The sequence below is a fragment of the Pelodiscus sinensis genome, chromosome 4, assembly GCF_052426305.1.
Source record: "Pelodiscus sinensis isolate ZL-2025 chromosome 4, ASM5242630v1, whole genome shotgun sequence".
Taxonomy (NCBI): domain Eukaryota; kingdom Metazoa; phylum Chordata; order Testudines; family Trionychidae; genus Pelodiscus; species Pelodiscus sinensis.
Genome location: NC_143055.1, coordinates 133,173,177 through 133,200,030, shown reverse-complemented (window position 1 = coordinate 133,200,030; position 26,854 = coordinate 133,173,177). Strand labels below are relative to the sequence as shown.

Here is a 26,854-nt window from a genome sequence, read left to right as displayed (position 1 = left end):
CTTTGTTTTCCTTTTTTACTGATTTTTATTGAAAATTCCCCTCGTTTAAAAAAAAATAGCAAGATTCTATGGATTTGCCCCCTGAATTTTGAACCATTCAAGGACATGGAAATACTGGTTATGTTAAGAAACTCCAATAGATGATAATAGGGAGATGTCTTAATGTTACTAAAAAAATTAGTCTAAGTGTAAATGTGAGGCTGGCTGTTAAAGTAAGGTGATGTAGTGGAAGATGCATATGCACAGACATACATATTTGTACATACTGTTTGTGTACAGTTTTTGTGTACATCAAACAATGGTTTTTATTTTAAATGCTCATATGTTTACCTGTGTGTTATTTTTCCCTTCTATTTCTGTCCTACAATGCTACCCTCAATACTTAACCAGAAAACTGCAAATGCTGATTTTTTTTATACTGATTTTTACTCATTTTTGTAATAAACTCAGATACATTCCCAGGAAATTTTAAACAAAACAAAAATGGAAAACAAAACGCTTAAGGTTTAGCTGACTGGAGTTTGTAAATGTAGCTGAAATTCTGCCATTTATCGACATGAATCCTTTGGCAGACCTTTATCTTTAAACATAACCCTGATGGACTGTGGTGATAACAGCACCAGTGGCACTACAGTATCCTGCCAAGTTTTCACTCCAGCCAGTTTTTATTCCATGTCGACGGCATAAAATGAGATTCAAGAACAGAAATTTCAGGGGGAAAGCAAAATCGTTTTGCGGGGCTTTCAGACCGAAGGCCCAAGACACATTGAGAGCAAGAGATGTGTCATGCAGTAGCGTTGGCAAGAACTTACATCTTGATTGGTCATCTCCCAGTAGGGTCTCTCCCCATAGGACACTACTTCCCACATCACTATCCCATAGCTCCAGACGTCACTGGCTGAGGTGAATTTGCGGAAGGCGATGGCTTCTGGGGCTGTCCATCTGATGGGGATCTTCCCTCCCTTGTGTGAAAAAAAAAATCAGAGGGGGGAGGGGAGAGAAAAGAAACATTTCTTAGACCCTCAAGGGAGATTTTTTTCTGTTGCTGTAGGATGGTGGAAAGAGACAGAGAATTTTAAGGCAAGTCTCACAGCATGAGGCCCCTCTCCAAATACTCTCAGTTCATAAGCATTTGTAGCTGGCTATTAATTGGCTGACCTGTAGGGATGTTTACATTTCATTGGCATGCTGGAACACGTTTAGGAGTCACATCTTCACTAGATTGTACCAGTAAGTAGGGAAAAAAAGCCAAACGACCGATGCAACGAACTTTCATGAGTCGCTGAGAGCAAATGGGGAAGGAGCAAACACCTAAAAGTCTCTGGGAGACTCTGGGCAAACGTGAACCTCATGCGCATTATAGGGCAGGAGGCTGGATTTTATTTTACAGATCTTTGCTCTCGATCCTGCAGTTGCATCCAGGTAGGTTGGCCACTGAAATCTACAGGGCTCCATGTGAATGCAAAGTTGATTGCAGGACAGAAGCCTACATAAGAAAGGGGGAGACCAGATGATTGGCCTAGTGTTGTAAAAATCTCAGCTGCATCACCTTGTTTCTCACCAAGTTACATCTATCCTGGGAACTGGATGCAGTTTGTGTTACAAAACACAAGGCATCTGAAATCTGTCCAGCACCGAGCCGCCCTACGGACTCTCCCCACACCTTCCCACTTCTGTGTGCTGCTTTGTTTTGTGTTGTTATTATTTTTGTCACAATGTAGAGCTCCGTTTTCTAAATGCTCAACACCCAACTGCGCCAGCTTCGGCCCGACCCTGAGCATGAGCTCTTCTGAAAATCCTACTTGGACACCTCCAGAATGTCCTTTTGTTCAACGGTCCATTGTCCCCAGAACCTACCCTTGTGGTGTATGCTGCTTCAGGGTCGTCCTCGAGGACTCGGGACAGGCCGAAATCAGACACTTTGCACACTAAGTTGCTGTTGATGAGGATATTTCTGGCAGCGAGGTCTCTATGCACGTAGCCCATGTCGGACAGGTACTTCATCCCCGACGCAATGCCTCTCAACATCCCAACTAGCTGAATGACTGTGAATTGCCCATCGTTCTTCTGCAAAGACACAGGAGAGGAAGAGATCAAATGCGGCTTGCTATGTTCCTCACGCCGGCATTACACACGTGCACAAATGACAGACTCAGAAACAAGTCCCAAGTGAAGGCAAATAGAGGAATTTACAATGAATGAGACCATGGTGCTCTGGGCCAGAGGCAGGTCCTAAGGGGATCATAGTCTGGAGATTTTAGAAACTGAGCTGAGACCAGGGCCGGCGACAAGACCTTGCCGGGCAATGGAGGAGGAGGGACTCAGCTGTGGGTCCTTCAGAAGGGGCGGGGCCATGGGTGGAAAGGGCGGGGCTCTGAAAGCAATTTAAAGGGCCCAGGGCTCTGGCCACAGCTGCTACCATGGTAACAGAAAAGGCAGCTTAAAGCCACAGGCCCTTTTAAACCGCCAGGCCTCAGGGCAACTGCCGCCTTTCCTCTGCCCCCATTACCTCCATTGGTGGCCCTGGCTGAGACAACAGATGAGGGACTCGCCCAACGTAGTACTTCCAGGGGTACCTCACAACGCCCAACATACCACTTACAGTGCACACGCTGATGTCCGTATGCAGCCCCCCACGACTGTCCCTCCGCTCGAAGGTTGTAAACATCACACACAGCCTCGCCTGCGAGGCCTAATCCTCACTGCTGACAAAGCGCCATCAGAAATACCTGTACATCTTTACTCCACAGGGCCATTTGGCGCCAAAATGCAACTCTATAGAGGGAGGCTTGAGAGCCGGCGCTGCTCCGAGCAGAACTCCTCACGGCAAGGAGAAGAACACGTTCTATTTTGTGATATTGTATTTTCTTGGTGTGTGGGAGCACCCAGGAGCCCAAGCAGTGAACCACGGCCCTGGGCACCGTCGAGAAACAGAGCCCTCATGGAGAGCTAAGACCACTCCCGCCTTGAACACTACCATGGGGCCAGCACTTTGCAGCATTTCCCTGGGGCGGGGGTAAGCGGGGGAGAACCCTCTAAGAAAACACAACCATCCTCCAAGAAAAACCGTCTGAGCCTTTCGAGTCTTACCTTTAAAAATGTGTCAAGAGAGCCATTCTCCATGTACTCCGTCACAATCATTACTGGCTTACCTGAGAAAAGGAAGATCATTCATTTATTAGCTGACATTCATCTAAAAGACACTCCCCTCTAAGTCTTAATGTGCACAACAAGCTATGCCGAACCCAATTGCAATGTGTGCCGATATACAGTAAGAGTCTGTCTCTGCCCCAAAGAGCTTACAGTCTAATAGACAAGATGGGAAATGGAGGCAGGGAGGGGAGGCAATATTATTATCCTTATATTACAGATGGGGAACTATGTCCCAGAGAGGTTAGGTGATAAGGTCACACAGGGATTCTGGAAAAGGGCTTGAAATTGAACCGAATCATGAGTCCAGTCTAGGGCCATTGCCACCAACGCAGCTTCTTCTTTTCTCCTTGAGCAAACTGAAGCCTGGGACAAACACCATGCCACTAGGGACCCAGGTTCCCTTGCAGTGGATGAAGCTCCTCAGCCAGTGTGAGCAGCTAAGGAGACAGAGCAGGAGAAGGATGCAGGATGGCCCCTCTTGAAAATGTTGAACGGCATGAGGTGTCAGAACCTCCGCAAAGCCTTGCTAAAACAGGCACCAGTTACCCTTTCACGTCCCAACTCTTCTCCAGCTCTTTTGCCCAGGTAGAGCACTGCTCCAGATAAAAGCAAAAATGAGTTGGGCAAAACCAGGATTGGTGAGCATGTGCCATGCCCATTCCCCTCAGATAGGGGTTTGTTAACCTGTGGAACTCATTACCACAGGATGTTTTTGATGCCAAGAACTCAGCAGGATTCAAAGAAGGATTCGACACTTATATGGATAACAATGATATCCAGAGTTAAAACAGCAACTACATTTGAATAAAAACTCTTTTGGATGTAAACCGATCTCTAACTAGAGGAGTCAGATCATCCCATAACTCCCTACTACAGGTCTTTTATTTGATTTTTTGTACCTTCCTCTGAAGTACCAGGTTCTGCCCACTGTTAAAGACAATATACTGAAGTAGATGGACCGTGACGTGTTAGGCCATAGGATGGACAAGCCAACTCGGTACATCAGGATCCATGTTTACAAAGAGATGTATCCATTATGCCCAGGAATCTGGCTGGCATGGCAGTTGGAGCCATCATTTCACTGTGGACAAGTGAGTACACTCTCTACCAAATACGGTAACAAAACAATGAAGGATTTTTCCACGTATGTGTTCTGAAAATATGGCCGCATTCAGGGAGTAAGAAAAAAGATGATCCAAGAAAAGTTAAAAAAAGACTGTGGCCTCCAACTCTTGGTAGGACTAAGAATGTTTTTCCAACTCCATTTGATTAATTTTCATGCCTGAGTCATTTTAATGGTAATTATATATAGTTTTTGCTGAGATTTTATATCTAATTTCTCGCTAGCTTGCCACAATGACATAGTAATGATTAGTGTGGCTTGCTCCAGGCCGTGTAAATTCAATGAAATCTTATAAAGAACATGTAAATTATTTTTTTATTTAAATCAATTCTCATTAACTAGCACGCGGCACAGACAAAAGAGAAACCATCCATTCTGTCCAAACTGTATTATAATGTCTCGCATAGAAACGATCAGCTAAAACTGCTGCGTATCATAACATGACTATAAAGGTAAGTGCTCTTAAAAGAATTTCCTATTTTGCTGTTTAAGTTGATCTTAAACTTTGTACATTCTGGTTATGTTAATTGTTTGACTAATTGACTGTTTAATAAGCTACGTAAATAAACATAATTGTGTATTCATCAATCAAACCACCACGCGCCGTGCAGATACGGCCCTGGAGCTCTGTGCTTTGCATTTCTTTTATTTCTTAATGAGCATTTCAGTTACAGTGGTATGAGTTAAAGACTTGCAGCAGTCTTATTATTCATAGTATCGTGGCAGCTTGGGGCACTAGGTGAGAGCAGAGGCCTATAGAAACATGGTGTAAGAAATCGTCTCTCCCGCAAAGATCTCACAATGTAAATAGTTACGCCCAGGAGAGGAAACAGAGGTGGGGTCACTGACAGATCAGTGGCAAAACTAAGAACAGAATCCAGCTCTTTAGTACTTCAGCCATCAACCACCTTACAGTGGTACAAGTTGAACCTCTCTAGTCCGGCACTCTCTGGACCTGACTGGTGGTGAATCCAAGAATTTGCCGAACCACGGGAGGTCGATATTGTCTAGCAGCAGAGGCATGTAGTCTAGACATACCCAAAGGGACTTACGCAAGGCCACACAGAAAGCCTTAGGTAGAACACAAAATGGAACGTAGTCCTCCAAGTCCCCAGATAACACCGTAACCATCCCTTTTGCCTTCCTTGCTAGATAAAATGTCACTCCCGTTGACTTAGCTACGCACCTACAGGATTCAGGGTCACAAACCCCTCATTGACTTCCCTTATGTCTTTAGTTCCTAAATCCCTTAGGCACTTTGGGGGAAAACCTCCCCATATTTATTATCCAGAATTCATAATATTTTCAAGGTGATTGGATGTTGATTATGTAAACAATCCAGGATTTTGTTGGGTTTTGGTGCTTACATGTAAAAGTTTGGTTTTCTTTTCAAATAGAATTTTAGCCTGATCAAGATCTAACTCACGAAAGGGCTCAGTGGCTAGAATTTCGGGTGGACTATTGGAAGAGAAGGTAAACACACTTTTACATTAATGAAAGTTTATTTTTTATTTTAAATTTAAATCAATTAAATTTCCTTGCTAGTCCTTGAAATTGTTGAGGTTTGGGACCTGAACAGACTTTATCTATTTGGAGGGGGTAATTTTTTCTATACACACACAGAAAATTACAGACCCAAGGGAAATATTTCAACTGTCAATGTGGAACTCCTTGCCAGAGGAGGTTGTGAAGACCAGGACTTTAACAGGGTTCAGGAAAGAACTAGATAAATTCATGGAGGTAACCAATACTTATTAGCCAGAATGGGTAGGGATGGTGTTCTTAGCCTCTGTTTGCCAGGTGCTGTTGCTTTCCACCTTCCAAGTCCCTTTTCCCTTGGTAACTTCACATGAACTCTGGGTGTGTAAGCCCCTTTGTTCATTTCAGTTGAACATAAGACTGGCCCTACTGGGTCAGACCAAAGGTCCATCTACCCCAGTGTCTTGCCTTCCGACAAAGGCCAACGCCAGGTGTCCCAGGAGTGAACAGAACAGGGACTCATCAAGTGATTCCTCTCCTGTCATCCATTTCCAGCTGCAATTTCACTGGACTGCTCAGAGCTGCTTCTTCCAGGATCCTCCCTCTTCTCGGAGAAACAGACGTTTCATGTAAGGCAGGAGAACGTTGCTTCTTTTTGTCTGAAGTCTGATTACAGGGGAGACAGTTTGAAAATCTATGTCTGGGAAATGTGCCATGCTCTTCTGAGTAGTTGCGGGAACTGTGTCAAGGAAAAGGCATCCCCAGAAAGGACCCCAGTGACGGCCTTAATACAGTGGATCCCAAACTTTTTATTTTGCGCCCCACAGCTTACCTCTGCCCCACATACACCCTGCCCCCCAGAGCTGGGGCCAGGAGAAGGCCCTCAGCTCTGGAAGGTGGGGATGCAGACAGGGGTAAGAGGGCTGTAGCTGTAGCTGGGGATAGCAATCACAGCCGGAAACAGAACTCCGGAAGCAGGGTCAGGAGCCGGGGCCAGGACTGGAGGCGGGTGTTCTGCCCTCCCTGCCCTTCATGACTGGTTTTGTGAGAGATTACAAGTTTAGCCACCTTCTCCAGTTGAACAAGTTCCCCTAACGCTTGGGGATTATAACTAACACAGACATATTGGCTTCATCAAGGACCAGAAGTCTACAGAGGCTGGTACATACTTTTTGTGACAACTCCTTCCAAGTGAATGATGTTGGGATGGTCAAATTGTCCCATGATGCTTGCTTCCCCCAGGAAATCGCGCCGTTGTTTGTCCGTATAGCCCACTTTGAGGGTTTTTATGGCCACCGGAAGCTCACGTTTTCCAGGTAGTTTCAGGCGCCCGCTGCAAACTTCCCCAAATTCTCCTGAAGAGAAGAAAACACCAAAAAAGGAAATAATTATTGTACGTCTGAAAAGCCCCTTGCATCCATATAGACTTTTTGGTATAGTATAACCAGAGCTCGCCAAACCGTGGCGAGCTGCGCAGTTCAGCACACTGCGCATGCACTGATCGCGCTGAGGCGCCGTGCCGGGCTATAATCTACTCGCCAGTGGCGAATAGATTACCTAAATTGTCGAGCACTGGTAATAACAATGACTGAGGATTGCCGACAAATCAGCACAACATACATACACAATAGTAACGCAAGAAAGGACAACTCCAGTTAGCTAATCTGACCTCCTGCGTGAGAAAAGCTGTAGAATTTCATGCACTGAAGATTGATATCAAAGCCAGAATTTTAAGGCTGATCATGAGTATTGCTTTCAAAAAGACACCCAGCCTCCTTTTACAGATTCCAAGTGATGGAGAACCTGCCATATTCCTAGGTAAGTTCTTCCAATGGTGAATGACCCTCACACTTAGAAACTATTTTTTTTCTATTACATTCCAGCTCGGCTTTCCCCTTAATATTTTTTTACTCACTTCCTCTTCTTGTTCCCCCCTTTCCCATTTTTTCCTTCTTCCACTCCCGCCCCTCCGTTCTCCCCTATTTATTTTGGTCCTGGACATCCAACGCTTTGGTCACCTGAAGAAGTGGGCTGTGACCACGAAAGCTCAAGATACCATCTACATGTTTTGTTAGTCTTTAAAGTGCTACCGGACTATTAGTTGGTTTTTTAAGTTTATCCTGTACAGACTAACTTGGCTACCCCCTGAAGCAACTTAAAAAGTGATCTTATTTCCAAATTGAGTTTTCCTCACTTCAATGACCAGCCGTCTGATCAAGTTATGCCTTTGTCTGTTAAGTGAAAGAGCCGCTAGCATCAGCTTTCATCTTCTTGTGGAGGTAATTATACACCACGATCAAGTCACTTCTGAAACCTCTCTTTGGTAAGTTAAAATGAGAGCTTCTTTAGTCCCCATTGTAAGGTGAGAGAGGAGACAGCGGAGGTCAGGTGACATCTTTTAATGGACCACTGTTGTTGGAAAGCCCAAGCTGAGTGATAACAGTGAGAGCTTCAGGTTTGAGGAAGGGAATCAGAGTGTCTGAGCTAAACACAGCTTGGGATAGATGGTTATGCATAAGGGGAAACATGCTGGAGGTGGTCACCTGAAAGGAAGTGGACCACTGAGGGCTGAAATGTTATACACAGCAGGTGGGAAGTGGACAATTATGGGTAGCAGACGTGTGGTGTGTTACAACTTGTTGTCATGAGCCATACAGCCAGTGTCCTTGTTAAACCCATGGTGGTTGGTGTCTAGCAGAGTTACGAAATGATGTCTCCAGACTTGTCTTATGGAGGTGTTGTGTGGGTTTCCTTTGAAGATGTGTATTGGAATAGCAGATACGGAGCTCCGTGAAAAGTGTTCGCCCATGGATGACAGAACGTCTTTGTCTCTTCAGTCACTGTGCCCTCAGGTAGACTCACATAAAAAATGATAAACTTAAAAAACAACCAATAGTCCTGCAGCACCATAGAGACTAACAAAACATGTAGCTGTTGTCATGAGTTTCGCGGGCAAAACCCACTTCTTCAGATGATTGTGGCCATGAAAGCTCATGATACCATCTACATGTTTTGTTAGGGTATGTCTACACTTGCACCCTCTTTCGAGAGAGGCATCCAAATGCAACTGAGCGAAATTGCAAATGAAGCGTGGATGTGAATTTCCTACGCTTCAATTGCATATTCGCGTTATGGCGCTATTTCAAAATAGCACTATTTCGAAGAAAGAAAGGTTGTCTAGACGTGGTTATTTCAAAAGAAAACCCTTCTTCTGAAATAATGCTTATTCCTCCTACAACGAGGTTTACCAATTATTTCAGAAGGGTTTTCTTTCAAAATAACCATGTCTAGACAGTGTTTCTTTTTTCGAAATAACGCCATAATGCAAATATGCAAATGAAGCGTGGGAAATTCAGATCTGCACTTCATTTGCAATTTCACTCAGCTGCATTTGCACCCTCTCTCGAAAGAGGGTACAAGTGTAGACATACCCTTAGTCTTTAAGGTGCTGCAAGACTATTTGCTGGGTTTTTTTTTAAGTTTCTCTAGTTATAGACTAACTCAACTACCCCTCTGAAGCTTGTAAACAATGATGAAAAACAAAAAAAATACCTCAGGTATCTAGTCTCTGGGACCAATATACCTGAAGCCACGTGGCAAACAACATTGGAAAGTACATTTTCCACACTACAATTCAGTCTTCAAGTTCTTCTCTGGACTCTTTCCAGCTTTTCAACCACCTTTGTAAAGACTAGATCCCAGAATTAGACCTGGTATTCCAGTGGTAGTCTCACAAGCACTGTTTGCTGAGGTAACCACTCAACCTAGGCATACACTAGTGGTGGGCATGTGAGGGCACTCAACCGTGAGAGCCATGCGCCCCCTCTGCATTCAAAGCATTGCCGGGGTTCAGTCGGCATGCCCCCACATTGTAGGTATGGAGAGGCAATTATCAAAACTGCTCTATTCCAGGAGACCATCTCAGCCCACTGAGATGAAGGAAGGACACTCATGCAACCCACTCACTCGCCTAGGTCGCCTATTGCTGGCATACACAATACAAATATTAGGCTGGCCTGTTCTGTGATTTTGAACAGCAAAGCAATAAGCTCCTCATGATAACCAACTGGAAGACTAAACATATCTCCATACCAGCGCCGATAACTCTTTCAATAGTTATGCAAGACGCTTCAATTTCCTTGGCAAATTCATGGACGGCTTGATTGGGGTCTTCATAGGTATGCGGGTCAATGTAAGTCTTCACTCCTGGCAATTTAACTGTAAACATAAATGAAAATGTCAATGACACACGTAGTGAGGGGTGAGCATAATATGAAGCTTGTTTCTTGTGCTAACTTCACTCACACTGGAGAATATGTCGAAGGGAACCTATCTTCAGGGAAAAATGAATAGCTGAACACTTTGTTAATACTTTGTATCCTGAAATACAATGCAGGTAAGTACTGCTGAAAAATGTTACATGGTTTGTATTATGTATGAAAAATATGATACATAACTTTCCTCAAATAGAATGATCATGAATTAAAACCTGCCCCGATCACATGTTTGTGACATAACACATCTTCAGGGTTGCACTCCAAACGAATAATAATAATAATAATAAAATATCATTAATAAGCTTTTTCCCTGGGACTCAGGAGGGGAAAGGCACTTTCACAAAAATTATTGTTACTATTATTGTAAGTTTGCTTTGAGAAGCATTAAAGCTACTGCGGAGAAACTACTCATCAGGTTGAGTAAGAGGTTCACAATGCAGTCCTTGAATTGATTGGCGTCCTGCTGTCTGCATTAAACAGCACTGAGTGAGATATGAATTCACTCTAGCACGGAAAAGGTAAAAATTCTTTAGACAAACACTTAGGTTCTTACATAGCAGCATCTTTCATCTGTCCTTACCCCAGCACTTTACAAAAGTTTTGTAAAATCTGACCCTAGATTTACAGAATAATGACTAACAAATTAGGGTTGTTAATTAATATCAGGTAACTCATGTGATTAACTAAAAAAATTAATTGTAATTTACTAAACTAATCAGGATTAAATGCAATTTTAATAAATAAATTACAACTGACATTTAGTAAGCATTTTGGAAATTCTACATTTTCAAAAATATTTATTTCAATTACAACACAGAATACAAAGTATACAGTGTTCATTTCATCTTATCATTTGGACTACAAATATTTGCACTGTAAAATTATAAACAAAAATATGTTTTCAGTTCAGCTCATACAAGTACTGTAGTGAAATCTCTTTATCAGAAAAGTGCAACTTGCAAAGGTAGATTTTTGTGTTACATAACTGCAGTCAGAATTAAAACAATGTAAAACTTCAGTGTCTATAAGTCTAGTCAGTCTTACTTCTTGTTCAGCCATTTGTTAAGAGAAATAAGTTGGTTTACATTTACAGGAGATAATGCTGCCTGCTTCTTATTTACAGTGTCCCTTGAAAGCGAGAACAGATGTTCACATGGCACTTTTGTAGCCAGCATTGAAAGATAATTACATGCCCCTAAACATTCATCTGCCCCTTGATGTTTCTGACACCATTTCAGAGGACATTCTTCCATGCTGACGATGCTTGTTAAAAAAAATTATGCCTTATTTAAATGTATGCCTGAATTCTTTGGGGGGAAATGGTATGTGTCATACTGTTTTACCCATTTTCTGCCATATATTTCATGCTAAGATGATAACCTCGCATATGTTGTTTGTTTTAAGAACACTTTCACTGCAGATTTGACAAAATGCAAAGAAGGTACTTGTGAAATTTTTAATGATACCTACAGCACTCAACTCATGATTTAAGAACCTGAAGTGACTTCCAAAATCTGAGAGGAACAAGGTGTTGAACATGTTTTTAGAAGTCTTACAAGTGCAACAACACTCTGCTGTGGAAACTATAGAGAACTCAAATGACCAAAAAGGAAAATCAACCTTCTGTTGGTAGTATCTAACTCTGATGATGAAATGAACACGTGTCGGTCTGCACTACTTTGGAGCTTTATTGAGCAGAACCTGACTTCACCATGGGCACGTGTCCTCTTGAATGATGGGTTGAAGCATGAAGGGACATATGACTCTTTAGAGTATCTGGCATGTAAATATCTTGTGACACCGGCTATAACAGTGCCACAAGAATGCCTGTTCTCATTTTCAGATGAGAGTGAGAAGTCTTATTATTGCCTTCAAATGTATACAGACTTGTTTGTCTGAACAGCTGGCTGAACAAGCAGTAGGACTATGTGGACTTTCTAGGCTCTCAAGTTTTACATTGTTTTATATTTGAATGAATTATTTTTGTACATATGTCTACGTTCATAAATTCAGCTTCCATGATAAAGAGATTGCATTACAGTATTATCATTAGGTGAACTGAAAATTATTTGTTTACAATGCAAATATTTGTAATATAAAAATAAATATGTAAAAATGAGAACTGTAACTTTCACATGCTGTGTTGTAATTCATATCAAAATATGGGAAAATATAGAAAACACCCACGCATATTTACATAATTTTTTATTATTGTTTAACATTGTGACTGTGATTAATTTTTAAATCTCATGACAGCCCTAATAAGAACCCTTGGTATTTTTGTAGTACTTCACATGTTCAACTCCATGAGAGCTAAGGTGGGATAAGTTTAATTACTGAGGTAATGTTGACTAAAAACTATGCTTTAATTAAATCAGTCATTCGAACCTCATCTCTGCAAAGATTTATGCAAATGCTTAACTACACACACGAGTGCTCCTGCTGAAGTCAATGGGACTATTCCTATGCATCAAGTTAAGCACGTGCTTAAGTCTTTGCTGGATCGGGGTCTTATTGCATAATAGATTTAACTAATAGATACCAACTGACCATTTGTTGAAGAAACTGCTATTGTTGGTCATGATTTTTGGACCACGCAAAGCCAGTAACAGAAGCTGTGCAACAGGTGCATATATAGAATTTGAAATCTCTACTCACTGTGGCCATTATGAAAATGCATCTTTTCTTCTTCTGGATCTTGTTTGGCTTTGCTGTACCCACACCGCCTGGAACAGAATAAGCTCCGTTCAATCAGGCACCAGAAACCATTTCATGTAGTCAATCGTATGAAGCACAAGAACCCAGAACAGATTTGCAGGCAGCCGACATACCTCTGTCTTGCTGCGGGAATTGTATGTCGGTTTTATGGCATCAAAGCATTCACCTTCGTCTTTTCTCTATTGTTTCAGGAGATTTTTAAATTTGCCACTTCCCAGCTGGTCTCAGTGGTAGATCTTAAAGCACTTTACAAAGGAGGCCAGACTCACTACTGCCATTTCACAAATGGGAAACTGAGGCCCAGAGTGCTGAAATGATTTGCCCAGGGTCTCCAACCCATGTGGGAACCAAGCAAGAGCCTAACCTTCCATGGTAGTGCAAGGTGACAAGGGAATAGCAGCTAACCTCCCACCGCCGGAGACTCCACCCATAACTCAGCAGGGTCAGGTGACTAACGGCAGACTGCTGATTGGACACCAACAGGTATAAAGCTTCCTGTTCCTTTCTCATCCCTTGTCTGAGCACCTAATTGCCAGACTTCTGGGACCAAGTTCCTGCCTTCTCACTTGTTATTCGCTTCTTTGTTCTCCATTTACTGGTTCTGGCTTTGGTTCTTGGTGTGACTTCTGGTAACCCTCAGGCATGCCTGTAACCCTCCAGTGTAACCCTCAGGCATGCCTTCCGACTCTGCTTCCAGGTGTGACCTATGACATGCCTGCTGGCCATGGCCCTGACTCCAGACTCTCACCACTAGACACCTGTAGGGGAACACTTTAATCTTCCTAATCACTGTTTAAAAGCTCTTCAAGTAGCTGTCTTGTCACAAACCAATTCTACTAGCCAGATCATTGGAATTACAGTTCATCCGCAAATTCAATTCTCATGCTAATGGACTCAATCCTGATGAAGGATGGTTGGGACATTATCAACCTAACAGTCAATGAAGGTGAAAACAGCTCTTTGTGTAGATTCCTATGTCAGGAAGGATACTAACAATTGACTTTGATTCTTATCTGCTTCGTTTTAAGAACCCAACTTTCAGATACTGATTCCCTTTACCTTCCTGATTTTCTATACCCTCAGTTCCCTGTCTCCCATGGCCCTCCTTTTTTTCTTTCCCCTCCCCCTTGCCTCTCCTATTTATTTTGGGACTACACATCCTAAACTCAAAACTCCTATCGTCTGAAGAAGTGGGTTGTGCCCACAAAAGCTCGTGATAGCATTGTTGTTAGTCTATAAAGTGCTATCAGACCATTTGTTGTTTTTCTCACCACTAGGTCAGACTGTCTATGTTCTGTGCCCTAACCTCCTCCATAAATGGTTATTAAACAGACTGTTTAGCTTGGGAAACATGGAGTCCTCTCCTGTTCTGAGCCAGCATGTGGCATAAGAAACAGGCTGAGTGTGGTCAGTCTAGTGAGACCCACCGCAAAGTCCGGTGTGAGATTGACGGGCAAAGAAACCAGCACTTAGAAACAGAGCAAAGCAGCAGCTGTGAGACACACCCATCCATGGGGTGTCCCACAAATTAGATGGCTATAAGGATCCAATCCATGGATACAACCAACTGGGTTCACCAGGTCCACAGTAGAACAGAGCCAGTTGGAACATGTGTGTCCCCCCCCAAATAAAATTTAAACTCCTTGTCAAAACTTGAAACAACCAAAACTGACATTTGGATGCTTTTCAGCAAACCAAAAAGTTTTCAGATGAAAATTCCCCCAAATAAAAGCTCCAAACTGTCAAAAATGTAAAAATTATGCCGTAAATGAAATACTTTGTCATTTTCTACTAAAATATTTTCAGTTTGTGTGCTTCAGATTTTGGATCACACAAAACCTTTACATTTTGTCATGGAAATCAGGCACTTTCCACGATTTTTTTAGTGTATCAAAACACCAATTGTTCATTAAAAAAAGAGCATTTTCTACTAAGCCAATTTCTCTGAAGAGCATGAGTAACACCCTCTTCTGTTTACCTCTGAAAGCAAACAAGCTTGTCTGTCCATCAGATTCAAATCTCTCATCTGAATCCCTCACCTGTGAATACTCTATCTTAATATTACCTCTCTCATTAAATGGGTCTCCTGAAAATGTTATTGTATGGAGATGCCTACAACAAAACTGGAAATTAAACCTTTAATTTCTCACACAGAATGAACCGAGAATACACTGATGCACAGTGGTTGATGGTTTACTGCCTAGCTTGGTATTCAGAGAGCCAGGAGAAATGTGTTATTTTTGGTTGTGGCCATCTTTGGAATTCTGTAATATATACAGCAGCATGTCACATTAGCTTATAAAATCAGGGTCTGGAACCCCCAAAAGCACCATTAAAACAAGCCTCAACTTAATACACCAAGCCAAACTGCAGCTGGTGTAGAATTGGCTTTCAAGCAACGGTTCCGCATTGCAAACCAACCATTGTAGGAAACCTGTCTATTACATATTATCTGCTTTATCTGTCACCAGTACACAGTCTTAACCAGACAAATATACATTAACCCCATTTTTGGCTTAAATCCTACTACTTCTCTTCTGGAATTTTAACTATGTTTTTGTTTTGGATATTTTTTTGTGAGAAAGGTTTCTCGGTTCGTTTGTTTGTTCCTTCCTTCCACCTTCCTATACACTCCATTTAAATTATATTTACTGTAAATTAGCAAATATAACCCACGAGTTATACATGTTTTTACCAACCATGCCCTCCCCCCCACAGGGTAGACATGTCCGTGTCTTCTACAAGTTGATTTTTACTCCTTGGAGTCTCCCCGGGGGCATCAGTTCCTCTAAATAGCTCTTCCTGCCCCCTCACGCCCCCATTAGAAGGCAGCAGAAGTCTCTGTGGGTTATATACATCCGCGGGTAATCTAATATATTTTTTTACACGATAGAAAAACCGCAGGTAATACACAAGTGCATGTTATACATGGACACAGCTTATATTAGCTAATTTACGGTAATTTCTTCCTTCCTTCCTTCCACTCCATTTAAATTATATTTAATCCTTTCCATCCAAAAAGAAATAACTTCAGGATAATCAGTTATATGACATGCTTTTTAATATTAATCTTCTCCCAGATATGGGTTGTTATTGGCAGAAAAAAAATCCAAATACTGTGTTTATAAAAGGCATTGGGAGTGGGGCTGATGTAAATAGTACCGCACTGTTATATAATCCCGATTTTCACACACGCATTTATTTTTAACACTGATCATAAAAGATGCAAAACAGAGATGCCTTCATCACTGTAATTCGATGGAGGCGGGAGATAATGTAGATGTTGTAGGTCTTTTCTATACCACATATTGTGAAGATATAAAGATCTTGATACCTGCTTTCTCTCCACTGATCTGAAGAAATTGGATAACACACTCAATAAGTCAGTAAATGCCTAGGTCTCTGCTGATTTATGTCTGCTGAGTATCTGGACCAGTATCAGTAGCATAAAAGCAATGTCCCCAAGCAACATTTTGTCCGTAAGTCCGAAGAGGAAGACCACAATCATAACTCGTGCTGTTTTTTAATAAAAAGTAGAAGGGGCGTAAAGACATTTCGATTTTAAATATTCTCATGGCATCGTGTCTGATGTAAAACCTCCTTCCACCCTGGCAAGCAGCTCATCAAATATTTATGGGGCAGATCATAAAAGGGAGGTTGTAAAATGGCCCTTTGACAGGTTTAGAACATAGAAAGTGGAAGGGAAGAAAGATGAAGAGTACGATTGGCTAACGGTAGGGCTGAACCACTGAATGTTGCCTAGTGTAATAGAATTCGCTCCCCAAGAGGAAAGAGAGATTATCCGATGTCAGGAAATGAGGTGAAGAAACCCTGGACCTCCTGGATGGAAGAGGACATCCAATCACTGGCCTTGCCCTTCAGGTTCATGCACATCTTCACCTGGCTGTGTGCGGTGGGTTATGTGATACCCCACAGGCCTTCAGCCTGCCAGAGGAGCACTGGTGAACAAAGCTAGGGTGTGAGTGAAGGAATGCTTGAGTTGTCACGTTGGCCCCTCCACACTGGCCGGAATCTAACCTGTAATGCCCGGGCTCCTTTGGGCTTCGCAGAAACAGCATGCGACACTCCCATGCTTCAGGTGATGTGCTGTCCTGAGCTGTGTCCTGTGTCCACGTTTCTCCGTCTCCAGGGATTTGTACGACTGTCTCAGGGGAGTTAGACACCCCATGCTGCTCCCCCTCCCCACCACGGAAAGGATAAAAGGAGCACCCAGCAGGCTGAGAAGGCCTCTGAGTCCACCAGGATGGGTGCGTGGCCGCTAAGGTAGCCCCCAAAGCACCTGTCCCCAGCGAGCAGCGGACGTGAGTGTGGTACTCAGGGTGACGCTGAATGCTGGTCACTGCAGCATTAGCTCCCTTCTGAAAATTCAGGGTGTCGCTTGTCCGTAAAAGCCAAGGTTATTTCTGGGCGTGCAGTGTTCCAAGCGTTCTTCTCTTAGGGCAGTTGAAGATCAGGACACTACTGTGAGGCACTAGGCACTATAAAACGACAGTTCCTGTCCCAATGACCATATAGTCTATGACCTTGAGCTGGCCAAGACTTGTGGGCCAACTTAACTTTCGGCACTGACTGGGACTCAATGGCAAAACCCCCCAGGGACAGAATTTCGCTCTGTCAGCAGTCCCAGTGACGTCAGTGTGGAAGGCCGTGGTGTCCAACATGGTAGCCACTAGCCACATGCGGCTATTTGGCCCGTTGAGCGTGGCTAGTTCACTGCCGTGGTAGCCACTACAGTGGCTACTGCTTCAGAATTGGTTGGCCACTGGGGATTAAGGCTTTGTAGGATCCAGGCCTAAGCAATGTGGCGTTTTCATTTTCTGGGTGTTTTCTCTCTCGATATATAAAAAAACCCATCATTCATCACTCTGTGTCCTGCAGCCCCTCCCTCCACCCTCAGCGTGTGGCCTCCCCCTGCTGCTGTGCTCCCGGCAGCCACGAGCCATGTGGCCTGTCCCCTCCTCTGTGCTCAGTGGGGGGTTAGGATGGGCTCAACACCCCAGGAGGCTGGGGGGAGAGAGCTGGGTCTGCCATGGCCTTGGCCGAGGGGGGGGGTTAAGATTAGGCTGCGGTGGGGGGAGGGATGGGAAGGGGAAAGAAAGGGCCAGGGCTGGGCGGGGAGAGGAGGGGGGGACAGAAAGGGTCCACGAGAGGGGGGTAGGCAAGCATAGCATGCAGGGGGCCCAACCACCTAGTATTAAGGACCACCGAACTATTGTGAACATCAGGAAGCGCTCGATATAAACTGTGTATTTATGGCGTTACACACCAATCCAAGCAGTACATGCTCCACAGCATCAATGCATCCCACACCCAGTGACACACCAATCGGGGCTTCGTCTGCCTGGTTTGACTCCTTTGTCTTCAGCTTGGGAGCCCTGGCTGTACATGATGAGTGGAGCCAGGAAGGGGGACTCCTCCCTGCTAATGTGATACTCCTCATTCCACGAGGAGTAACGGTAGTTCGAACTAGGAAGCCTAGTTCGAACTACCTAGTTCGAGCCCCGTGTAGCCGCGCTGCACGGGGTTCGAACCAGCGGGGTTTTAAAAATGGCGGCTCCCCGCTTATGCAAATGAAGCCCTGGAAATTCAAATCCCGGGCTTCATTTGCAAGTGCAGTATGCCTACATTACCCTCCTAGTTCGAACTAGGAGGGTAGTGTAGACATACCCTAAGGGTTCTTTCCAAAAAGGGTTTTTCCCTGAAAGAACCCCGTCTAGACTGCTTTTTTTTTAATCTCTTCCGAAAAAGCAATCAGAAGAGATTATGCAAATGAAGTGTGAGATTTGCAAATCTGCACTTCATTTGCATTTTCAATTTCCCTCATTTGCATTCCTCTTTCGAAAGACAAATGTAGTCTAGACGCACTCTCAGAGACTGAAGATAGTCCTAGGATTGACTGAAATCAATGGCTCTGCTTGGTATTTAGAAGCCAATTTAAGACCAAGCATCCTCCTCTTGTTCTTATTCATCCTTGTCTAAAATGGATGCTCTTCCTAGTGAAAAGTGCTCTCCCTCTTCCCTCTCCCTTTCCCCCGTCCCTTAGGAGCAGTACACACAAGATGGCTTTTTTGTTCCAGATTCCTAGCTGGTGTGGTGATGGACCTCACACCAGCTGAGAATCTGACCCATTGCATTATTCTGAAAACTCCTCTGTATGCTGCTTTCACAGAATTATAGAGCACTAGGATCTCGAGAGGTCATCAAATCCATCCCCTGCCCTTGCAGCAGGACCAAGCACCATCAGATCATTCCTGAGAGATGCCTCTCTCACCTGCTCTTAAATATCTCCAGTGACGGAGAGATATTTAAGAGCAGGTTGGATAGAGATCTACCTGGGATGATCTAGATGGTGCTTGGTCCTCTCGAAGGGCCCCGGCTTGGGTAGCAGCGTCAGAGGAGGATGCGAGTTCTGCATCTGCTCTTATGGGTAGCGAGGCTGTAGGGCTCAGAAAGGGCGCGGGCTGAACTGTGGCTCTGCTCATTCACAAAGCAAATACACGGCTTTCTCTCAAACGGCGCTTGTGCTAAGCGAAGGGCAAGGTTCTCCAGCGTTTTGCAACACTCGCCTGGCACAGTTTATAAATGTCAATGACAGCAGCTGAAATTGTGCCGGTGCTGTGTTCTGCTCCTCACAAGGGCTGCTTCACAGACTCTCTCGGCGATTTCCCCACCCTCTTTGGCCTACTCTCTACCGTGCCGTCCTGTATTTGACCTCAGATGGACTGGGCAGGCTTACAAAAGGAAGTTTTGAAAGCACAACAGAAGTATTTTTAGCCTTTGTTCTTCCTCACTTGTTGCATTGGATGGCTCTTTGCCTTCTGCAGGAACAACTAAATCGAATGTCAACAAGAAACCGTTTTCCTCCCTTTGCAGGAAGCTGGCTCTAAAGTGCTTTTTTGTAAATCCCTTTAAAGAGGCTGCCTTGTCATCCTACAGAACAGTTGATAGCCTCCATGCCCGGAAGCAACTTCTCCCCTTGGCCTCTTTCCAGAACCACCGCTTGCTACAATAAGATACTCCCTACAGTGACAGGAATAAATTTAGGGGTGATTTAGAGGTAAAACTTTCCATTTCAGCCTGTCTCTTCCCCATGAAGCTATATCTCTTGGACCGCTTACTTTTTCCCTCCTCTCATTCATATACTTTGATAAACAAAATGGATAGGGCCATTTTCATTTCCTGGGCTTTTGGGCATCTTCTTTCCTTCTCAATGGGTAGGTTCAAGCTTCCGGTCATTGGCCACTCTTTATGTTTATACCTCGTCGAGGAAATCAGGGCATGAAGCAATAATACCTGCATTTCCGCAGGACCACGTGAATATGTGCAATCACCCTACTGGAAACTTTCTTTTTATGTCAGCATCACATAACCAACTAGTTCAAGCAGTAACTAAATATAACCATGGAACATTTGGCAGCCAAACGCGTCAGACTAAGATACTGATTTCTGTATTTTAATGTCAGGATTTCAAGACTCACAAGTCTGCTTCAAAAATCATGATGTGCTTAAAATATCACAATTGGGGGGGGGGGGGGACTTTTTATTTCCCTTCTAGGTTTTGAGCTTGTCGGATTCGTGTTTTTAGCCTTTGCACTGTAATCAAGAGGGCTAGGGAAACAGAGTGCCATACATAATCACCTGACTCCAGGGGCTGGGGATTTGAGAAAAACACCCAACTAGATAGAGTCATGACACAATCATGAGAATTGGCAATAAAAAACTTCACAGACATTTTCTGTGCCTTGTGCCTGTGTAAGCTCAATAGATCTGACGCATTTCTTAGATATGAATATTTGTATTGCCACCAGCTGGAATCAATTGTGTTTAAGGAGCACAAAATATTAAAACTACCCACCAAACTCCAGGCATTTTGGAAGGGCTCTAATCCTTCCTGCTACCGGGCATGAATCAATCTCTAGCCAATGCAAGTCAGATGGAAACTTTCCTAGAGGTATGTTAGCTACTGTACGGTTCTTACAGCTTCCCGTGAAGCATCTGATGTTGCCACTGGTAGAGACAGGATACCAGGCTAGATGGACGGTGGGTCCGACCCACTCTGACCGTTCTTATGCCCCACCCAGGAAACTACACAACAACTAAGATCTAGCTCCACAGAATCTTGATCCTCTTTGGGGGACAGCTTCATGCATTTCTATTGTGTCTTCAGAGTAAGGCATGACCAAAATGGGTAGCTCTCAGTTTCAGTTTTATATATATATATACTACAGACTTGGACAGATGTTTCTTGGGTGTGATTCTACAAGCCGTTGTCCGGGCTTAGCCAGTTGGGCACTGTCTGCCTGGACCGCCCCTTCACTGATTCAGAAAAAAATAAAGCATAGTTCTCACTTCTGCAATGATCCAAATTCTCATCCAAATAATATAAAAGCATCCCTCATTTTATTAGTCAGCAGAATGACACCACATCAGCTTGGAAACTAGTTATGCAACATGGAAAGGAATCAGGAACATGTTGAACCTCTCTAGTCCCGCACACACTGGTCTGGCAACATCCATGGTCCGACGTGATTTCAGTTAGCTGGAAGCCCACTTCGCATGGGCATGGCCAAGTTTCCCACGGTCCCATAAAGTTTGTTTACAGCCACCTGGCTGGCTCTCAGGGTTCTGGGCTGTGATTTAGCTCTAATTTACCCCAAAATGTCTTCTAAGAGCCCAGCAAGCAGTGGAAGTGCTGGTAATACTGCTGGAGAACATTGACCTCCCATGGTTTGGCAAATTCTCTGGTTTGGTACCAGTCAGGTCCCAAGGGTGTCAGACTAGAGAGGTTCAACCTGTAGCTTGTAGGCCAGGCTACCAGCTCTCAGTACAAAGGAACATTGCTAGCCGTAGCATGGCACCGGAAGAAACAACACGCACCTCGCAGCCATGCATGCCACATGCCATGAAATGCCACAACTTTACTCTTGTCTTTTGGCCATGAAATGCCACAACTTTACCCTTACAGGCGAGAAGCAGAAAGTGTCCACACATGCATATATGAGCTTTGATGTCACGATGACACATGACACTTTTGCTGTGTGGCCGGGGTCATTCCAGCATGGAATCACACGTCAGATTCTCCATGGTGACCCGGTTCTTACGGGAAAATAGTATTGTGCCTCAGGCGAGGCTATTCCCAGCTGTTGAGACAAACAAGCGGGGTGTTCGGGCAGATGAGACAGCCAATGCAGCCCAGTGCAAGCAAGGAAGAGAAAGCCAGGCTATGCACATTACACAGGGAAGTAGGACATCCAAGAGAACAGGTGGATCTACTGACCATATTAGGCTCGGATACACAACAGCGCGCAGGGAAGAAGCCCACCCATGAACGCAGCAACTGAAAAGCAAACAAAAAGGCCCAGAATAAGGCATCAATCCCACTTCCCTAGGAAGGTGCAAAATAGCTTTGTGGACCCTTTCATGTGGCCTGATCGCATTAGGACCCTGGAAATGCGGGCTTTACGATTTACACAGCAGGGGCTGTAAAATGGAGAACGTTTCCTGGAGAAACAGTATGGTCCCCGATCCTTGGACGCATTTAAGCCTAGGCTTTATTTTACTCAGGTAAATGTTCCCCCTGGAGTAAATGGGGCTGCCCGTGTACTTAAGTTAAGTAAGTGTCTGGCATGCCGGTTGTTAAGTGACACAGAATGTGTTCACACAGAATGTGTTCAGTACGATCATGCTGTAACCTGTGAGTATTGTGTTCAAAAGGGTATGAACCTGGGCCTGTATTTTGCAAACACAAGAGCCTGATCTACACTAGGGGCAAAGTTCAAATGAGGATACGCAATTCCAGTTATGATAATTGTGTAGCTGGAGTGGATGTACCTTGATTCGAACTGGGCATCGTCCCCACAGCAGGAGGTTGATGGGAGATATGCTCCCGTGTACGTCCCTTACTCCTCACGAGAAGTAGAAGTACCAACGCTAATGGGGGCACCCTCAGCATTTGATATAGCAGGTCCTTACCAGACCCACTTAATCAAACGCCAGTAGATCAATCTCCAGAGCGGCGATCCGCAGGTAAGCATAGACATAGCATTAGGAAGAGTGCCACAAGGAGTATTTGTGCACCGCAGCATTCAGTATACTAACTATTCTCAGAGGGGTGGCCGGATTAGTCTGTACCTCTCAAAACAACCAGCAGACCTGTGGCACCTTAGAGACTAACACCTATAACTGATCATGAGCTTTTCGTGGGGAAAACCCACTTTATCAGATGAGTTGGAGTGGAAATTACAGATCCAGGGTACATATAACAGTAAAAGCAGTGACCTACCTATCCTTGCAAACCTTAGTGACACACCCTAAAAGTTTACTTGTTAAGCAGTGTTGCCAATGCCCGTGATTTTGTTACCACACTGACGATATTTGGTCAAAAACCTTGAAAATGCAAACACAAAGGGATCAAAAATCAGAAGCTGAGACAAAGAACAGCATGTTTTATTGATTTTTAAGTCCTGATTCACATTCTTGGGGTCAGATTTTTGTATCCGTTCAGTTCCCCCTTAGTGTCTGGTTCACAGTGCCATTAAAAACCTGATTCGGGTTCATGGGGCTGGGTTAAGGGGCCGTTTAGTTGCAGTGCAGCCATTTGGGATTGTGCTGAAGTCTGGGGTGTGGGACTCTGCAAAGTGTGTGTATATGTGAGGGGGGTCCCAGAACTTCAGCTGTACCCCAAGCCTGAATGTCTATACACTATCCATGGGTGTCTAATTGCACTGTCGACACATTTAAAAAGCACCTGGATTTGCAAAAGAACCAAGCATGCTAGAAGGTGAATTTTATGGAAGCTGGGCCATTATACAGGTTCCTAAACAGGAGCGGTGCTCTTCTGAAAATCTGGCTCCAACTGCCAACACTGAGTACTTGTAAAGGTCACCCTGAATTCTTTGGAAAAGTTGGCCTCGCATTTCAGTGGAGTTGTTCAGGCGTAAGTGAAAACAGACTAGATCATGCTCTGCTACCAACATATTGCATATCAACATATTATAATCCAATTGCAGTGTCTGGGCTCCAAATGAAGCCAAGCGCTCTAGGAATACCTTGGTATCAGATGCGCTCTGATTCGTTACAACCCACTGAGTCTGCCGACTCCGTTAATGAGCACACATATTGCAGATACCAACCCACGCGCTGCCGCTATTAATCAATGCAGCAAGAGCACTGCAAGCTGACAGATAACACAAGGCCAATTTGGCTTGCACCTTGTCTACTTGCGGCGACCAGAGATGCAGCTGTAAGTGGCCAATGTGCACTATTCTGGTCCCGAGGAGTTATCTGTTATAAGGAACATAAGCATCGTTCTTAGGGCTAACAAGCTATTCCCATGGGGTAGGCTTTCAAAGGCTACATCTGGAGACGACATTAATGGAAGACTTTTTCATAGAATCCTATGTTGGGAAGAGACCTCAGGAGCAATTGAGTCCAGCCCCCTGCCCAAAGCAGGACCAACCCCAACTAAATCAACCCAGCCAGGGCTTTGTCAAGCCAAGACTTAAACACGTCTAGGGATGGAGATTCCACCACCTCCTTAGATGACCCTTCCTGAGTTTTTCCTAATATCCCACCTAGACCTCCCCCACTGCAACTTGAGCCCATTGCTCCTTGTTCTGTCATCTGCCACCACTGAGAACAGCCTCTCTCCAGCCTCTTTGGAACCTCCCTTCAGGACGTTGCAGGCTGCTCTCAAATCCCCCCTCACTCTTCTCTTCTGCAGACTAAATAAATCCAAACCCCTCAGCCTCTCCTTGTAAGTCATATGCTCCAGCCCCTGAATCATTTTGGTTGTCCTCCAGCCCTAAGATGAAGGGATGGCTATTTCTGTATAGCAAGAACAGACTCTTCTCTCAACCAGCAGAGGAACGTTAGGTACCACAAGTTGTGGGGAGAAATATGTCCAGCTTGTCTAGTTTCAAGACTCGGTTTTAGGGCTACCCTTCAAACTTTCCTCCATGTATGGGATCTTCCTAGCACTGTCTGCAAAGACTTACCCAGTTTGCATGATGAGACCTGTCACCAAGCTACCAGCTGAATACACCCCACACGAGAGGGCACTGCCTAAGAGCAGAGTGGCCGTTAAGGTGACGACCTCGGTTTTTAGTGTACGGCAGGGAGCTGTAGCTCTGTGGCCTAGCACCACTGACAAACACACGGAGGACTGCCCATCATATTGTTGGCTGTGACTCTTGACAAAATTGGGGCCTTATCCACACAAAATCCTTCCTCATATCAGTATCTCTTGGGGGTGACAGGTGATGCACAGGACTAGGAAACGGCCATAAATCTTTGGAGGAGAGCCCAGCAGGAAAGCGGGCAGAAATAGACAGATAAACATGTCCTTTAAAAGCAGAACAAGTCATGACTCATGCCATGAAAATGTGTCCCTATTTATGAAAAGCATTATCTACATACTGTCTCCCAGGTTTCCGACGGAAATGCCAAGCAAATCTCCAACATGTACTGTAAAAGTCAGTTTCTTAATGGGGAAACTCCTCTCTTGTGACCTTCCGTGTCACAGAAGGCCACAAATCTTGGCTCGGCACTTCCTGTCTGCAATTTACTCATCCTGCACCACACCCTGCGGCGAAAGTCATCTTTTAAAGAGATGCACATTTGTGTCCAGAAACTACCGCTCTGCAGTGGCAGGGGCTATATTCAAAAGGCCGCATCAATGGAGGTCAAGGTTGGCTAGGCTCTACAAGCCAATTGCCAAAGCCTGACGGGCAGTTGTTTTTGCTTTGCCTCATGACGGCTGATCCCTTTCCAAAGGAGAATTTCTACATATGGACAATTGAAGGCAAGGGGCAGGTTTTATTGTTGTGACCGAATCTTTCCAAAGCCCTGGAACAGACTTCCTTGGATTCTTTGGCACCTCTCTTCGAATGAAAAGATCAGTGGCATATGCATGACACATCCACAGCCTGTACCTGAGCTATTTTGAGTGGAACCTAGCTCTGCTACCACTGAACTCAATAAAACCCCACCTTGTTTTCAGGCGATAATGCTTCAAACCATTTTTAAAAAATCCCTCTTTGCACCCACCATAAAACAACGCAAAGGGGTCCGACTGTAAATAAGAACCCTGCCTTGGAGTGTTACGTGCTGTGAATTATTACACACACTGATTTATGTCCACAGACGCATGACAAGAGAGAGGCCCGTTTTGGTAGTGCTGTATTTCCTTAAGAGCCAGTGAAACATAACAGGCTCAGAGTGATGTTACACAGATGTAGGCTCTGTGGGTGTGTCTAGACTACAGGGCTTTTTCAAAAAAAAGTGGCCTTTTATCGAAAAAACTTCCCCTGCATCTAGGCTGCTGCCGCATTCTTTTGAAAATAAATCGAAAGAACGTGGCAGTTTTTTCAACCGCGGAAAATCTTGTTTTACGAGGAAGAACGCCTTTTTTCGAAAGTGCTCTTTTAAAAGTGCTCTATGTAATGCAAACTGTGCTTTTTCGAAAGAGAGCATCCAGACTGCCTGGGTGCTCTCTTTTGAAAAAGTGGTTTGCTTTTTCGAAAGTACTGGTTGTAGTCTAGACACTCTCTTTCGAAAGAGGCTTGCAGGTTAGATGTAGCTTGTGTATCTGGCTTGGGGAAGAACCGCAGAACTGCCAAAGTATCGCTCAGCTCACACGATGCTTGTGCATTTGACTATCTCCGAACGCATTCCTGCCGCATGGCCAGAATCTCCTACATCCAGCAAGGCTACTGTGCATCTCTAAGGGTGTGTCTAGAGTACAGGGATTTTTCGAAAAAAATGGCCTTTTTTCGAAAAAACTTCCCCTGCATCTAGACTGCTGCTGCGTTCTTCTGAAAGTAAATCAAAAGAACGTGGCAGTTTTTTCGACCGCGGAAAACCTTGTTTTACGAGGAAGAACGCCTGCTCTTTCGAAAAAAGGCGCTATGTAATGCAAACTGCTTTTTCGAAAGAGAGCATCCAGACTGCCTCTCTTTCGAAAAGCGGCTCGCTTTTTCGAAAGTACTGGCTGTACTCTAGACGCTCTCTTTCGAAAGCGGCTTGTAGTCTAGATGTACCCTTAGGGATCATCCTCCAGACCAGAAGGGTGTCTGGAGCAGAG

General features: G+C 44.3%; 1 protein-coding gene across 15 annotated transcripts in view; it reads right to left on the bottom strand.

Annotated features, from left to right (window-relative positions):
* The window catches only part of EPHA5 (EPH receptor A5), a 257,107-nt gene that overhangs the window by 24,956 nt on the left and 205,297 nt on the right, over positions 1-26,854 (bottom strand). For 9 of the 15 annotated variants that reach the window (XM_075929255.2, XM_075929256.2, XM_075929254.2 and 6 more), the window contains 7 exons: positions 22,049-22,108; positions 12,691-12,758; positions 9,848-9,973; positions 6,925-7,110; positions 3,091-3,152; positions 1,858-2,067; positions 813-962 (listed from right to left, as the gene is read on the bottom strand). In XM_075929255.2, coding sequence (XP_075785370.2) covers positions 813-962; positions 1,858-2,067; positions 3,091-3,152; positions 6,925-7,110; positions 9,848-9,973; positions 12,691-12,758; positions 22,049-22,108 — 862 coding nt within the window. The remainder of the gene's footprint in view (positions 1-812; positions 963-1,857; positions 2,068-3,090; positions 3,153-6,924; positions 7,111-9,847; positions 9,974-12,690; positions 12,759-22,048; positions 22,109-26,854) is intronic. The other 6 variants (XM_075929258.2, XM_075929257.2, XM_075929253.2 and 3 more) reach the window with 1 other exon arrangement.